We start from the raw sequence: 17523 nt of genomic DNA, 5'->3' as shown, positions 1-17523 counted from the left end.
GCATTTTGTACATTTTTAATGGCATTTTGTCAGCGTGTCAGCCCTCGGTTGCATAATGTGGTGCCGATTGTTTGTATGACACATTGGGCTCTGTTTCTATGAGTAAGACCAAGTTGAAAATGTAGACAGTGATTCAGAGGTCAAGAATCAGCTAAGCTAGGTGGACATTACTTTAAAAGCACAACTTCTGCTCTTTGGCTCCATCCTTTGAATTTTAACTTTATCCAGATGAAAAGCAGTTCTGCCTCCAACAAATGCATGCGTCCAGTAAAAATGATGGAAAAGACTTCTGTGCCGGGGTACATCTTGACATCTTTGATCCTTCCTCTTCCCATTCCTCATTCTCTTTCACTTGTTTTTTTTTTCTGTCCTAGACCACACACACACACACACACACACACACACACACACACACACACGCACATGCACACACACAGACACACACACACACACACACACAGAACCCCCTCGTCCCCGCTCCCTTCATTGACAAAAGCCCGGAGATAAACTGACGAGACGACGGCCATGTTTTAACCTGTCGTGTTTCAGTTCTGTTCACTTGCTTTAAGTAAACATCTCTGCTCCTCATTAATCCCTAATGGCCTGAAGCACTGTGAAATCTGACAAGCACAAAGAGGCGACGAGGTCACTGATGGGGCTTTACGTTCTCTCTCTGTAACTTTTTTCTCATTCAAAAGCTTTTTTTTGTTCTTTTATTCCTCACACACGTTATTATTTAATTCTTCCGTCATCCCTCAAACCCCAGACAACATTGTTGATAGCAGTATTGACTGATGTGCTGAAAACATCCCAGTGGTTGAATAAAATACATTTTGTTGAAGTATTGCAGACAGCTAGGTTATTGATAGGAAGGTTGGTCAGTCAATCTTCAGTAATGATACTTTTCATATTGTACCCCATGTTTGCCATCGATACACTGCAGTAGTTTGTGATGCCTTGCTTTGATGGAGATGGATAAATCCAATCAGACACTGTTATGAGGAGTTACTCAATTTTAAAGTCCCCTGAAGTGGAGGGATGTGTCATCTAATGAACATTTTTTACTATATCTGAGCAGTACTCTGTGGTGTATCTTGTCTCTTCAGTGCTCGACATTGTTTTAGGACATTTTACACATTAATCATCTCAAACACGAGCAACCCAATCACCAGAATTAATATTGGCAGCACGTTATTGTTAACCACTGATATGTGAAAGGTTACACTTATGTTCAATTTTCATGTTTTTCTTGTGACCCTGCTGTGCATATGATCTGGTTAGGTTTAGGCTCAGGGGAAGGAAAAGACTAAAATAAAATGTCTTGTTCTAGTCTTGGTAAGAACACCCAGTTTGGTCGCCACAAACACAACTGGAGATATCCCGACTTCTGCAAAAAAAAAACATTGCAAAAATATCCGGTTTTGTTGCCACTAACAAGGCTGGACATTGTTCCAAGGCCTAAAATATCCAGTGTTGCCATGCTTAGAAATGTTGAAACCATGTGGTCCCTTGTCAAAAATATCCAGTAGTTTCACACTTACAAATGTTGAAATGTTGCTTTGAACTGCGGTCAGAGGCTCTGCAGCCTTCTACAGCTCTACATGTATCTCCTCAAGCATCCCGTCCATCTCACAACATCAAACTCAGGTCACAAACACATGATGTCGACGTGATCATCACTGATCATGTTTTGACTTAAAATAACCGGCTTTGTCACCACAAACACTGCTGCTGGAGATGTCCTGAGGTCTCCTTATAAGCATCCAGTGGTGTCACACTTACAAATGTTGGTCAGTGACTTGGAAGCCTTCTTAGACTACGTAGATTCATAATGGCAATATTTGGTAGATATGTCACAAGACGACCAGATCTACAATCTTTATTTTGCTGACTTGACTACACATAACATGAATTAAAGTTTAATACATTACCTTGTACTTGAACATTTCTGCCTTTCACACTGACAGATTTCCATCAGCAGTGGTGGTTGTTTAACAATGAAGACAATAACTTCCATGATCCCTTTTGGCAGAAATTACACACTGTATGTTTAAGCCCGAACCCTAAATCAGAAACAATCTGATCAAAGAATAAGTACACAATATTTCTATTAAGGTTCAATACCCTGCCCTATAAATCATATATCTAGTTAACTATTTTATAAAAATGAATACTGTGTATAAACATGTTAAACTTTCAGAAGTATTCTTCTCTGAAAGTAAATCACCCAACAAAACTGTGGATGTTTTGGAATTTAAAGGTCAAATTTAATTATTTTGCAGAAGAACGAAACCACTGTGACTTCTGTGGTGTTCAAACGCCTGCCACTAACCATGTGATGGAACAAGCCACCGGGTTTGTCTTTCATATTCCAACTCTAGAAGGTGCGGAAACCCCGAGGAGGGAAGAGGAAGCCGTGGCCTCCGCACGTTCAGCCTGGCTTCCCTTTGAACTTTCCTCCGACAGAGGAGGAGCACGCTGGAACAGCGGCACTCTGTTTCCTCTGTGGTCAACCGGCAGCTACTGGAACCTCGTGCCACGCAGGGGCCAGCACTTTAGTTTATATTTAAACAAGCAATAATTCCTCCCCACCACTTCCATGGGATGGAAGGGGGAAAAAAATAAGACCCGGTCTGTAATTCACAGGAAGAGATTTTGGGAAAAGTAAAAGCGCCGAGGCAGAGAGGTTGTTAAAACATAGAAGAGAAGGAGTCTGTTGAATGGAGCGTGAGGGGTGTTGAGTGGTGGGTTTAAGAAGCAAACAAAACATACATCATTGTCTCCCTGAGGTCCAAATCCAGGATTAAACCCCACTGCTACCCAGGCATGAAAATCACTATCAGCTTTGTTAGTTTAAATGGACTGAAGATTGTTTTACACACTCGGACTTGAATCGTGGGAGATGGGAGAGGAGAAAGAAGGAATGAAATCCTCGTAAAAGCAGATGGTAATGATGGCAGAGTCATGCAGGAGGCTTACCGTTGGCATGATGAAATTGAGGTCTGTTTTTACACCAACCTCAATTGCAGTGTGTGGTGTCGCGCGAGAGAAAAAAAGCACTTCATTCACGCACAGCAGCCCTCGCTGCTTACTCAAAGCTCTCTTGTGCAAGGAAGTGGTTTTGCGACTCCATGTAAAAGAGGAGATATTGTTTTCCAGAGCTCTCCCATGATGCTATTTCAGAATTGTCATCTCAACATAGTTAGCTGAACCTGTCATTTCAGTTACCAGGAATAAGAGCGTGCGGTTGTGCTGCGTAAGAACAAAGAGAGCTGGAAATGAGGTAATCACAGCTTGGACACAAGGTTATTTGTTGAGGGGCAGGGGGTTCAGAGGGACGGGCACTGATAAGGGGTTCGTTTGAAGCTTTGACACTTCTGTGATTCTGTTGAAGGTCATCTCGAGGAATAAAAACACATTCAGCCTTTCACTATTTAAAATGTAAGTGCTCCTTTCACAACACAGCTGTACATTGTAATCTTGTTGAATGTCCTCTGCCTCTGCTTATACAGTATGGTTATGTTCACATTTACACACATTTTGAAACACTGGTTCGAGCATGTTACCTCCACTGAGTCTCTGGCTCAGGTCTTTTTTCTGACATAAACTGAAACTAACAGGAAACTGCTTTTTCTGAGGCAGCGAAAGAACATAATGTTACCAGTAGAGGTTTGAGATTAATGCATTGGGTCTATTCCCAACAGCTAGTTGTTGCTAATAAGGTTGTCACAGTACCAGAATTTTAAACTTTGATACAATACTAAAAACAATACTTGTTAGCTCTTCTGATACCAAGGCAGAAAGAAAAGAAAATGTCTCAGGCACAAAAGGACTTCTTTAACTAACAACCTGCACAAAGTGCTGATATAGACACTGATACAGTTTTATATATATATATATATATCAGTATATTTATGAAATTATTAAATGTATAGATCGAGTATCGTTTTAAAGATTTGGTATCGTAAAAATCAAGTATCGATACTGTGCAAGTAAAATGTTCATCATCATCAGAATCCTGTTTTTATCCTCAGATAAGGACTGAAATCTCTGCATGCACACTGTGTTGTTCTGCTACACACTGCCAGACTTGTTACATATAAAAAGCCCAATAAACAATTAACAACACAATGTAGTTAATATTAACACTCTGCCATTGACTGTGTGTTTGTAGCGGACTGTTGGATTCAGTAGGCTTCATTCTTTTCACTGTTAACCTCTCTGGTCAGAAACCAGCAGTGCTGCAAGAAGCGACATTTTATATTTACGGATGGTTTAAATCCACTTCAGGGTGGTTAACATTGTTTTACGGGACAGATCCAGGATGGTGGGGAAGAAAGTCTGGAGCCCTGCATTATAGATCTATAAGACTATTTCCAATCATAGATTCAGAAATATTTTACAGAAAGTCGATCATAGATTGAGGCTGCTTCAAAAGTCCCCTTCGTTCATTCTTTTCAAGTCTTTACGTGTGAAACCTGACACATGGACACTGCTCTGAATACATGCCAGCTAGAAGTTGTTGATCCATTTAAGTATTTTGTTGGTGAAATTGTTTCAGTAAAAGCTCTCATCTGCTGCTTACAGCTTCATTCACACCATCCTGATGTGTCTCTGAAGGATTGCCTGGCTTCTCCATCTGAAGCTGAGCTTGCAGAGAGCTGCTAATTGGGGGAGTGTTGCACTGTCAACATTCACAAGCTGTTAATGGCTTCCAGTCTACGCTGTGTGCCACTGCCAACTCAACTAATAACAATCACAGCTTTCCTCTGCTGTCTGGAAACTCAGCTCAGAGAAAAGGACTGCTCACTTTACTTTTACTTCTACTTCTGTGACCAGTCATTTCTCCACAAATATTCCTTCCACATTGGTTTCCGTTTATCTCAGTAGGTGCCAAATAAACCAAAGATATGTTCAGTGGTTGTGAAGGCAGCCTCATTAGAATGAGTCAAATCTGTGGCATGAGCACAGCTGTGCATCAGCTGCATTTTCGTAGCCTGTGGTGCAGCCATGTCAAACCACTGGCATCTTATTTGAAAGTCAACACTAGGGACTTGGACTTTGCTTACATCCAAGCAATATACTCAGTCAATAAAACTTCTGGGTGTTTCCTATGTTACACCTATTATTCACCGTAAAAATGCCAATACACTTGTTGGTTTGTCTTACTGATTAATATCTTGCCCTTTACTGAGTACATCTTAAATTCCTCTGTTTGCTCTGGTTGATGGCTGTTCTCTTGTGGAAAAAAAACATTTTGAAATAAAATGTAATACTTTTGTCCAGGTGGTTTTACAGAGCCATGAATCCTAAAGTTTTTAGCACAAGTAGTAAATAAGTAGCAAACCGCAAATCCTGGTAGTGTTAGTGCCCCTGACGAAAGGAAAACTTTCCTTCCAAACCCCATTTCTCACTGGATTCCTTTCAAATTCACCCCTATAAGTCATCAAAGGGAAGATACAGATTCCTGGAATCATATTTTGCTTTCAAACATTTCTGCCTCTCCGCAAGCTTAAAGACCCAGCTGCCAGCAGCCGATGTTTTCAATGCTCCGCGAGCTGCATATTTTTTGTAAGTGTCACAACGTTGCCTTCTACCTGTCAGTCACGTAAGATTAGAGAGACCAGCGAGCTGACATGTTGGACAAACGCAGCGTCACAGGACTGAAAGGTTTAACAGATTAGCCTCTTCTCTCGTGGGAAGACCGACACCCCAGGTATCAATCTTCTCTGTGACTGCACGCTGTAGCTTGGAGGGCTGCGAGCTTGAAACAAATAATGCTGCTGCCTACAGGAGCTAACGGAACAAATGCTGTTATGCAAAGTGGGCAGGGGAGGTGACAGGGAGGTGATCACGTTTGACAACTTAAAAAATGAGACATTTCACTCGTATTTGCCTCTCGACTTCAGTGCATGGAACTGTTTCAGATATAGTGAACGGCATTTTGTATGTGCTGGAATTCAGATGCTGACGACTCTGATGATAACATTGCTTTTTGTAGTGGAGTCCCTTCCTCAACATTATTCCAGCAGTGTCGGCTGCAGTTGGCGGTAGTTCAGTCCTTACGGACTTGGCCTGGGAACTAGAGGGTGGTGAGATCAAGTCCAGCACGAATCACAGAGGTGTGGACTGGTAGCTTCAGAGGAGCGAGTTCACCTCCTGGGCACTGCCGAAGTGCTCTTTAAGAAGGCACCAAACATGTAACTGCTTGGAGCACCAACCATGTGGCGGCCCTGTCACTCTGACATGTCTGCGGGTCCAGCATCTACATCCATAACGAATAACAACAACAGAATTTCCCCAATGTGGGATTCAACAAGTACTTAAAGTGGAAATAGAAAACTTTTCAACTCGCCCTCCCCAAATGTTCTCCTGTGGTGAGCGACATGGCTAGCAGCCTGGCTGCTGTCCAAATCAAAAAACAACTGCAAGAATCCCAGTTTGACCTCGAAACCCCGATCTCAGTGCGATGAAAAGACAACGAAAAACACCTGTTGTATTAATAAGTTAGAAGGTTTTATTTCTTACTGATGTAGTACCTAGTACGGCTTTGAACCGCCTCATGTCCCGGTGGTAAAGGGAAACACATATCAACAGGGGAACAGACTCTGACACAACACCGGAGCGCTCTCCATTGAGTGAATGTCCGTCCCTTTATCTTCTTTTTACCTCAGTTTCTATCACTCTCCCTCTTCTCCTTTGCCTCCTTGATCAGTGAGGATCTTTTCCTTTGGGTGTGTAGAGTTTGCAGTTATTCCAGTTTGCACCATTACTTGGGGATACTGACCAGGGAAAACAATGCCTATTGCGCATTGACAGAAGCACATCCTTTGTGCTTTTATTCAACCTTTATTTTTCCAGGAGCCCAAACAACATAGAGATAGTAAGGTTTATAGGGAACCAATCTATATGCTGATGGTGTCGTTTTCCTTCATCTATGGCACTGTGCAATCAGTATTGACTTCAAAATGATAAGTCAAAGCAAAAAAAAAAAGTCTGTTTTGAGCTTAATATTGAACATTTGAGGGAATTCTCTTGGGGGGGAAAAATGGTTTTCTTTGTGAGTGTAGAAATAGATTACATAATTTTTTGGGGGGAATGTCAGAAAATAACTGATTTGGGGAAAGTGCTACAACAAATACAAGGATAAAAGGTCCATATGAATTGTATGGTACTTTTTGCCTGAAGAAAGTGCCATGGCAAGCAACATATGTTTCGTTTAAATTCCTTTTACAGCAAATAAAAAAGCTTTTAGGGGGAACTGGGGGAAGGCGGTGCCACTAATCGTTTAAGAAACCCTCTTAATGGACAGAAAACTGAGACTACAGGGAGCAAAACTGGAAGAAAAGTGGGAAAACATTAGACATGACTCAAAATGGTGACATCGGAGCAGAGCTGTAAATAAGTGTGTATATATATATATATATATATATATATATATATATATATATATATATATATATATATATACGATCAGTTTTCAGAATCAGGGGACTATTCAGTGATTGGCCAGTTTGGAAATCCTGACCAAATTATCCATTTGTCTTTAATCTCCAGGAGCTTCAGTCTCAACTCTTCCACACATTACTTAACACATAGAGTTTAAATTGGGCCCCAGCTGGCCTTGACAGTCATTTCTATTTAAATGCTACAGTGGTTTGGACTTGAGCAGAGTTAATGAGCCTGAACCCAATTTAAACCCAATTTTTAACTGTATGACATAAAATGTACCGTTGCAGAGTCAAACTCTCCTTCTCTTCATCCACTAATGTTGTCAAAATAAAACACATCTTGTCACTGCTGACAAAGTTGTTCCCTCGGAGTAACTTTCCTGTTTTGGTATTCGTAACCTAGAGCAAGCTTCCAAGCTCTTAAATGTCACAGAAAGCGGCTGCTCTGTAAGTATCCCGAGGCAGTTGGTGCAATGAGGTGGTTTTTGGTTTGGAAGCTAAAGTATATGTATCACACAAGCATTATAGCACAGTGACTGAGAAAAAGAAGATTTTTTTCATTGTACAGGTCCATCAAAAGTATAGAAAGCAGGACTCTAACATCTATTATGTTTTTTGTTGTATTTACTGAATAAATGACCTTTCTTTCCCGTCTCTCTCCATCTCGTCATGCTGGTTTTCCCATAGAGTGTATCAGAGCCAGAAGTCCCTGCGGTTCTCCCTCCATCCCTGCAGGGTATTGAGGAGTTGTCAGAGGCTGTGGCGGGACTGAGCACCATGGAGGAGGTCATGCAATACCTGGAGCCGGAGCGATGGCAGGTGGATATGGAAGAGTTGTATAAACCTACATGGCACGTGCTGGGGAAATCCTTCATCCTCAACAAGAAAGCCAGAGGTAGGACATTTTTAACGTGTACATTACAGTTCAGTTACATAGAAAAGTAAGAATACGATACAGTAGAAACAAAAGTCATGTCGCTTGTTTCAAGAGGAAGTGATTCTGATCGTTCTTTCTTCTCTGTATTTTTTAGGAGGAGCTGATCTCAATCTCTTGAGGGAGGAGGTTCGACTGTACAGCTGCACTCCACGCAACTTTTCCGTCTCCTTGCGTGAGGAGCTAAAAAGGACGGATGCCATTTTCTGGCCCAGCTGCCTCCTGGTGAAGCGCTGTGGTGGAAACTGTGCCTGCTGCTCCCACCGCTGTTACGACTGTCAGTGTGTTCCCGTCAGGGTCACGAAGAAATACCATGAGGTAAATATCTACTTGATCATGAAATACAAGGAATATGTAACCTGTTCAGACACAAGATTAAAGGAAAAATTGAATTTCCTGTGCATATCCTGTGATCCTGACCTTTCCTAGATCAAACTAGAAACCAAAATTTAAAGTAGCACACACATTACAGCATAATGTTTAACATGACATATTTTGAGCACGTCATTACTTCAGTTTAGTGAATCCATGAAATGTTACGTAGTGACACAATCAGGCCAGCTTAACATTTTTACCCCACACCTACTGTAGCAGCAAGCCTCTAAGCAATCTTGACATTACAGTGCAAAACACAATAGCAGCTGTTTTTCCTTTTCGGTTGTGAACTGATCTGAAAGGTAGTAATATAAGCATAAAATTAAGCCACTGGTATTATCAAAACTCTTTAGACAAATTATCTTTCTGTGCAATGGGTCAGAAAGGTCTGCCTTGTCCTTTGAAACATGGTAAAAACCAATTGTCTATTTTCAGAAATGCATGGGTACAATCATGTACACCTTCTGTCCTTAGACCCTCAGATTGCAAAAGGAAACCCCCTCCAAAAAAAAAAAATCTTATAAAGAAAAAAAGGGAGAAACCTCTGGAAGAACAACAGATATCTCTCCCAGGACAGATAGACATGCAATAAATGTCACGTGTAAAGGCTACATCATCCCTAAAAACACAAAAATTAAGACCAAAATGCAGATATATGAAGATTGTATATCCAGGAAAACATGACGTATTTGCTGTCTAACACTAACTCATCCTGCTCCCTGACAGGTTCTACTGTTGAAACATCGAAGCGGTGTCAGAGGCCTGCAGAAGACCATGACTGATGTGCCCTTGGAGCACCATGAGGAGTGTGCCTGTGTGTGTAAAGATGACTGGGACTGACCTCTGACACATGTAATCGCTGCCACTGGAGTGACACGGGATGTTAGAAATGAACCTCTGCCGCTGTTGCAGCATTCTGTTTCTCATCCACTTCCACTGGAAGCTAACAAGATTCTCCATTTATCCTGTTGTCCTTTCGCTAATTGGATTAAGCAGAACAGACTGGAATCTAATAAATCTCCTGAATGGATTTGACTGCTGTGGAATACCAATAGTGTGCCCTGAGTGCATTTTAGAGAGACAAAAAGACACTGGAGCAGATGTGGACTGTTACCTTTGTGCTCTGAGGACTGATTTCTTCTCACAGATAAGAACATTGAGGCATTTTTGCCTCTTCTTCTTAAGGTCTTTTTTAAAGTTCAGCTAGTGTGGGCTGATACTGTCATTGAAAATGGGAGCTTCTTTGTTCAAGTACTTTTTTTGTCTATAAGTGAGCTGGCTCCAGCTGCCTGACTCTCCCTACCCCTCCATTATCACCATCAAGGCAGAGAAAGGTGCTTTTTTCATGAGTTTTCTTTTCCTCCGTATTTGTTTCACCACAGATTAAATCTGTAGTAAAACACAGCCGCATCATCGCTAAAATGCCTTGCTAAGAAGACTGTATTATGTGTAAATATGTCATTTACAATTCTTTACTGTACTATCATGCCTTTTCTACCAAAGATTCTCAAGGAGAGGATAAAAGTTGCACATGTAGAATCAGTCGTCGCTTCATTTCAAATCTGCTTTGCTTCACGAATGCCTAGCATCAAGCTATTCTTGCAACATTTGAAATTGTTCATATTAAATATTTATTTGTTTAATGAAAGGGAAATTTAGGTCCAAAATGTCTTGTTTGCTATATGTGTCACTGTACAGTAGCATTAGGTCGCCAGTTTGCATTGTTAGTAATTTTACATTGCTATTGTGTCATGGATGTTTTTCATTTTCTGTATGCCAAAGTTATTTATCTCTACTTTTGCAATAATTGTTTGTGTATTTCATTGTACTGAACATCAAAAATAAATTCTTCCATTTCTAAGTAGAGGTATGTACTTGGGACTGTTGAACAGCAAAACCGTGTCCAAATGGTTCGAAAGCAAAGTTGCACAATGCTGGATGTGTGTTTGAAGATCAGTGGCAGAAATGTTGTTAATATTCTGAAAAGATACGATATGAAGTTACATATTCCTCCAAGCAAATCAACAAAACAGTCTTACAGTGAGGTCATTGGGTTTAAATGAACGAGCTGAGGATCATAGGCTCTGCATGTGGTATGTTGCCTTACTTACTAATCTGATTTTCTTTCAACACAAAACAGGATTTCATAACAGAAAGTAATTTTCTCTCTGTAGCATTCCTCTCGATGCAGTTTACAAGTACTTTGTGGAAAATCCACGACAAAGACAACAAAAAGAACTTGGATTAAATTAACACATGCAAAAAAGCATTGTAAAATTTTAAGTGCAAATTAAAGTATTAACCTTCTCTAAACTTTTGAAGGAGCATCATTTCGTTTGATGTGTTATGAGGCTGAAAAAAATGAGGAGCCGGAAGGGCATAACAACATCATTATGATTATAATTTTGGTATATTGATAAATGTATTGTAAGTTCTGAGACCATACAATTCTTCATTTGTTCATACATAATGTTTTTTGGTGACTTTTAACATGGTGTCATCTGCATAGAAATGTGAAAACATTCCAGCTTGAAAACCTATTTAATTGTCCTGGTTTATCCTGATGGGACTCGTACAATTTTGTACTAAATCTTACCAGAGAGGGAAATGAGTTGTCCAAGTGTCCCACTTTATGTGACCAAATAGGGTAAAAATGAACCTCTATTGTAAACTCTTGAACAACTTGCCTCTGATTTTGCATAATTTGTACATTAATAAATTTAACCCTTCAGCACATTAATCACAATGGGTAACTGTAACCATTAAATGCAGTACAAAGAGTTTTTTAACTGGCTATAAAACAGCCTCAGTTTAATATTGATGCCCGTATATGACGCACATAAACAAACAAGACCATTAGCGAGAAGACTGGCTTTTTAGATATGGTTCAGAAGTATCCAGGTCAGATACGTAATTGAATTGAAAATATTTTTTTATGCCAGAGTACGGAGGATGAACAAATAGATACATTAACTCATGTCTGTGCATCCTGCAACAGAATCAACACAATCAACACAAAATGAAAGTTCCTTGTAGCTGCTTTAAAGAGTCAGGAAAGAGTTTTTTCATCTCCAATGCATTGATGGAGAAGTTGAAACTTGGCCCACATAACTGTCTATTGGCCTTGTGCATGAATGAGTAAGCTTGTAAATTACAGTGAATCCCAGTACACTGTGTGTGAGCGTGTAGAGAGGCATGGGAACATCACTTGCAACATTTGTAACCATAGGATTTTTTGGGATTTGGTACTTGTGAGTGACTTGACTGTTTTCACATAATTTATACCAGCATTACCTTAAAACCTAAAATGTTAAGCCCTTCTCCCTTACACCTAAACTGTTTTTTTCCTTATTTCACAAGCTCCTTATCAGACACTGAGCAGCATTGTTCATTCTCCCTCTTGGCCATCAGGTCACCCAGGAGGAGGTTCTCATTTGTCCATCTCACGCTGCTGTCCTGGCCAATTATTCTGATCTAATGTGCACCCTGGCAGGCATCTGTGGTGACGCCAGATGCTACTGCATAAACCCGCCGGCTCCCAGTGTGGTTTTTATAATATTAAACAGACTGCCTTCCTTAGTCGGTGCAGTGTTTCTGTGCAGAGGAAACCTCCCTGCACTGGCACAAGATGTGACACAGCATGGGCAGTTGGTCTGGCTCTTAGTGTGTTTGTGTTTGTCTATATGTGTGTGTGTGTGTGTGTGTGTGTGTGTGGATGTTTGCAACTACAATCCAGCACTTGACGCTTCCACCCTTCACCCACATGCCCCCTGCTAACTGCCTCCTTCGCTACGAAACCAGAGGAGCCTCAGTGAGGCTAGACCGCAGAATCATGGTACAATTTAAGTGTCTCTACTTGAGGCAAGAAGCAAAATTTTAATTCATTTTGTCTCAGAGGAAAAACAAACTCTTAAACCTGCCAACCAACTCAGAAGTTCTTTGCTAAGAGTAATTAGCATGAATGGCAGAAGCCACTGTGGGCTGAACAGACGAAAAAAAAGGGTTGTGTGAAAAGAAACACACTGAAGTAAATCTCACAAGGTAGCGCAGACAATACATCAGTGGTTGCTAAGCAGCAGAGATGTTACTGAATTTTTAAAAAACGCGCAGAATCTCACTGACTGAAGTCTTTGAATGTTTCTGGAGTCTGACCCTGGCTCTGACCAAAGGCTGAGGCACAATGACTGTCTCTTTCTGCCTCCTCTACACAGAATCATCTCGACAACAGGCAGCCCACACTCAGCTCAAACATCTCCTCCTACAAAGAGCCATTTAATGAATTCACAGGAACAACCTTCAGTCATTTACAGGTTTGAACTTTCCTCTGCATGTTCCAATAGCTGAAAAGATGGAGCCTCCTACACCTTCAAACACATCATTTGAGAAAATAATGCACCAGAACTCAGTACAGTGCGTCACAGACGTGAGACTTGTCCCTGACATTTTACTGTCAGTGGAAAGTTTGGAGGTTGCATCTTTCTTTTTAAAAAAATCACATTTCTGTGTGTATTGGGAGTGCATAATGGGTTTCTGTAAAACCTATTAGGAGAAAGGGAGCTATTTTAATTGTGCACATGCAACAACAACAAAGCTGTAGGTCCTGGGGGAATGGACTGTGTGGGTCATTTCCCCAATCAGACCTGCTATTTTGGCCCATGTCCAGCAGCAAGAGTGCAGAAGGGCTTGATGAAGGTAAATATAAATCAGAGGATGTGGTGATACATTGTCAGCCGGTCATATCACTGGTCTCGATCCAATCACATGGAAGCATGATAGAAATAGCTCAGCAAAGGGTGTGGAGCAGCATGATGTGAACACACAGCACCACCAATCTGCCATGCACGATTAATGAGCTCCGGTAATCCAACATCTCCCGCAACAGGCAGAATACCAAGTCATAACACAGCAGTCTGAGGTGTGTGTGATTCTGTAGTAGCGCTGCTGCCTTCAGATGGCTGCAAAGATATAATGACTTGTAGGGGGAAGATTTCCATATAGTTTAAAGTGGCTATGGATAACAGACAGTGTGAGAATCACTCTTATTAATTTATTTAATCAATTAACACTTTCCAACCAACAACTCACTGTGCACTGCCTCATTTGAATGAACCTCCCATGTGTATCCACCTCTCCTTCCAGCTGTGCACTATATGCTCTATGCTGGACAGCAAAATACCAAAGAGACGGGCAAAGCTTACTTCAAGGCCAGATAACTACCACACTGTGCCTGCAATAGCTGTTGAACTGCTATACAAACAGGGCCTAAGATGGAAATGGTTCGTTCTATATACTGGAAAATGTAGGGTGATTCTACTGATCCACTGTTAAGTTAAGTTAGTTATTTAGTTTGTTCAGTAATGATATCAACTTGTGAGTCTGTGTTTGTGTATGCTCGTGCTACACCATGCTCGTATCTGTCCGTTTTCAATCCTAGCTCTGTCCAGCCCTCTACAGCTAATTAACTGCTCCAAGTTTCTGCTGGTGTTCTGGAAACCACGCATTGATGATAACACTGCTCAAGTCACTGCTCAACACCAAGAAGTAGACCCACAAATAACCCATTTGTAAAAAAACAGAAATTGCCATTTGACAACATCAGTTTTCATACAGATTAAAGAAATGAAATATGGCATGTTCATTTGTATGCTTAAAGGGTGCTATTAGATGGATTTTGTTACCTTTGGACTCCAGCTTCCACTCTTAATGCTCAGCTAAGCCATCTGGCTGGTGGCTGTAGCTATTCAAATAAAGTGCTTTCTTTCTGCTTGTTTTGCAGAATATTGAATAAACTCCTTCTGTCACACTGTTTCTTCCGAACGGCCTAAAGCCCCCCTGGTCACATCTCATATCTCAACCACCAGCATCTTAGTCGATGGCAGCATCATCTGTGATCCTGCAGTCTCGACCTACCATCTCGGTCATTGCCCGTCACTGCAAACTTTTCCTCGACGACACTGTTGGCAAGTGCTTCTGCACTTCCTTCAAATATGTGAATCTCAACTTACCTTCAAAGGAAAAGTGAAATTTTAATTCGACTCACCCAACAATCAAGAGATGTGACATTTTTATGCTGTCCCTGAAGTGGCTTACAAATTCTGTTAGCATGCCCTCAATAAAAGCATGGGTCACACCTTGCTGCAAGCGCACAGTTTGCTGCGCCTGTATGTAGAATGCTAATAATGCCAACCAGCCATTTTGGGAATGATAAAGCACAGATATAGAAGCTTTTCTTTCCCCTGAGTGTGACACATGTCTGATGAATAAATGAATAACTACATTTGAAAAAGTAATCCTGCTAACAAACCCAAAAACATATTCAGTCTGAAACTTCATGATTAATGCTGCAGGAGGAAAAAGCAGATGTGATCCAGAAAAGGTAGTCCTGTCCTATTTCCCTTCAAGCTATATTGTCGTATCTACAAGGGGAAGTATTGGAAGATTCACTACAGCCTTTGCAGAGCACTACGTTTGCAGCCATCCATCTCCTGGAACTGGCAACTGACTATAAATTTCGACTTGCAGTGGTGGGAATCGATCGCAACTTGAGGTCGTTTATAACCATGCTGAGTCTTTGAGCACTGACTGATGGGGAAAATATGGCAGCCCCATCCAGATGACATCTCCAGCATCCCTAATTGGTTCACAGTATATGGATGGAAAGGCCAAATTGACGGGTGCATGTTATGTTTTGATAATTATAGGGTGCTGCAGCAGCGGTTTTCGGCAAACCGGCTGTTGTTGCTGGGAATGTAAGGTCCTCGACTTTAGTGTAGTATTAATCATGGGTCAGGAAATCATTTACAAAGCAGCACAGCCGAGTAGAGCTCCATGTTAAATATACTGTATAGGTTGAGTCATTTGACAGATGTCTCCCATTTCAGCCTTCATCTCCTCATTACCTCTAACATTTAACCACTCCACGTTACCACACCGAGATGAAAGGTTTTTACATTTACTCTGAACTCTATTATACACTATACATTAAACATCCTGCCATAAATCAAATGCATAAGTGTACAGTATATACGCGATACTTGTACCAAACTGAGAAACCACATGAGAGTGCTATACCTGAACGCACTACAACTACTAGGAAGTGGGATATAGAACATTTACAACCCTTATTCCAAAAAAGTTGCGTAAAACTTAAATGAAAATAGAATGCAATCATTCGAAGCGAACTGTGTCACCCGACAACGCTTTTATGAAGTGTTCCCGAGCTCATGTACTAATACCTTTATACAGTTGTGTGTTTCACAGAGTGGTGAACCTCACTCCATTTCCCAGTCTCTGGTCGGCCCTGTTAAAGTTGATGAGGTAAAACATTTAATGTCTTTTTAATATTTTAAATTGAGTTTATCTCAAAAAGGATTAACAAATTCTCACATTCTGTGTTATGTGTTATGTTTTACAAAGCATCCCAACTTTAATGCAATAAAGGGTTGTAGATTCTTACCTAAACATTACCAATGACTCCTAAAATTACATATATTGTCATTCCCACAACAAGATGCCCATTGCAGCATACAAGCAAACAGCTTACAGGACCTTCATCACACAGTCACAGTTCTGTTGGGTTTCAGAACAAAACTGGTTTGTGGTTGGGGTTCAAATAAAACACATCCTCATACCAGAACAACTGAGTAGGTCAATTGCTAGCAACACCCAAAATTACATATCGCTTTTCCCAAAACAACATGACCATTAAAGCGTATCAGCGTCCCTCATATGCTCGCAGTTCGGTTGGGTTTAGGCAAGAAAATTACCTGGTTAGGTTGAGGAAAACATTGTGATTTGGGTTAAAATCACTACATTACTTTGGTTAGACTTAGACTTCACTTTATTGATCCCGTTGGGGTGACTCCCTCAGGGAAATTGAATTTCCAGCAGCATACAGTTCACAATAAACTCTTAGCAAAAAATAGAAAATAAAGATAGGAATAGAACAAAATACAATAGAATACAATAAAAATAAAATAAAATAAAATAGGATAAATAAAATAAAATAAAATAAATATAAATGTAGAGGACTGTATATGTGTTATTGTACAGAAATTATTGCACGAAAGTAAGAGTGTCCAGGTATGTATGTGAATAAATAGATAAATAGTTAAATAAGTTATTGCACAGTGACACAGTATTGCAGTATTGCCGGTTATCTATTTCCTCCGGTTACCTATTTCCTCCTCCCCCCAAGTGAGGAGTTGTACAGCCTGATGGCATGAGGGACAAAGGAGTTCTTAAGTCTGTTGGTCCTACACTTGGGAAGGAGCAGTCTTTCACTGAACAGGCTCCGCTGGTCGCTGATGACGGTGTGCAGAGGGTGGCTGGTATTGTCCATAATATCCAGCAGTTTTTCCAGTGTCCTCCTCTCTGCCACCGTCACCAGAGGGTCGAGCTTCATGCCGACCACAGAGCTGGCCCGCCTGATCAGTTTATCCAGTCTGGATGTGTCCTTCTTGGATGTGCTGCCCCCCCAGCACACCACAGTGTAAAAGAGGACACTGGCAACCACAGACTGGTAAAACATCCACAGCAGTTTGCTGCAGATGTTGAAAGACCGCAGTCTCCTTAGGAAGTACAGCCTGCTTTGCGTCTTCCCATACAGGTGGCTGGTGTGTGTTGTCCAGTCCAGTTTATTATCCAGCCACAGCCCGAGGTATTTGTATGAGTCCACAGCCTCCACCTCAGGTCCCTCTAGCAGGACTGGTCGCGGTTTTGGTCTAGACCTCCTAAAGTCAATGACCAGTTCCTTCGTCTTAG

At 41.0% G+C, this 17523-nt stretch overlaps 1 protein-coding gene across 1 annotated transcript in view; it reads left to right on the top strand.

Moving 5' to 3' along the window:
• The window catches only part of pdgfc (platelet derived growth factor c), a 51960-nt gene extending 41336 nt beyond the window's left edge, over positions 1–10624 (top strand). The window contains exons 4-6 of the mRNA XM_073487071.1: positions 8139–8346; positions 8483–8703; positions 9487–10624. Coding sequence (XP_073343172.1) covers positions 8139–8346; positions 8483–8703; positions 9487–9600 — 543 coding nt within the window. The 3' untranslated portion in view covers positions 9601–10624. The remainder of the gene's footprint in view (positions 1–8138; positions 8347–8482; positions 8704–9486) is intronic.
• Positions 10625–17523: the final 6899 nt, after the last annotated feature.

Source organism: Pagrus major, chromosome 18 (genome assembly GCF_040436345.1).
Source record: "Pagrus major chromosome 18, Pma_NU_1.0".
Classification (NCBI taxonomy): Eukaryota; Metazoa; Chordata; class Actinopteri; order Spariformes; family Sparidae; genus Pagrus; species Pagrus major.
This window is presented reverse-complemented; position numbering and strand designations above follow the sequence as displayed.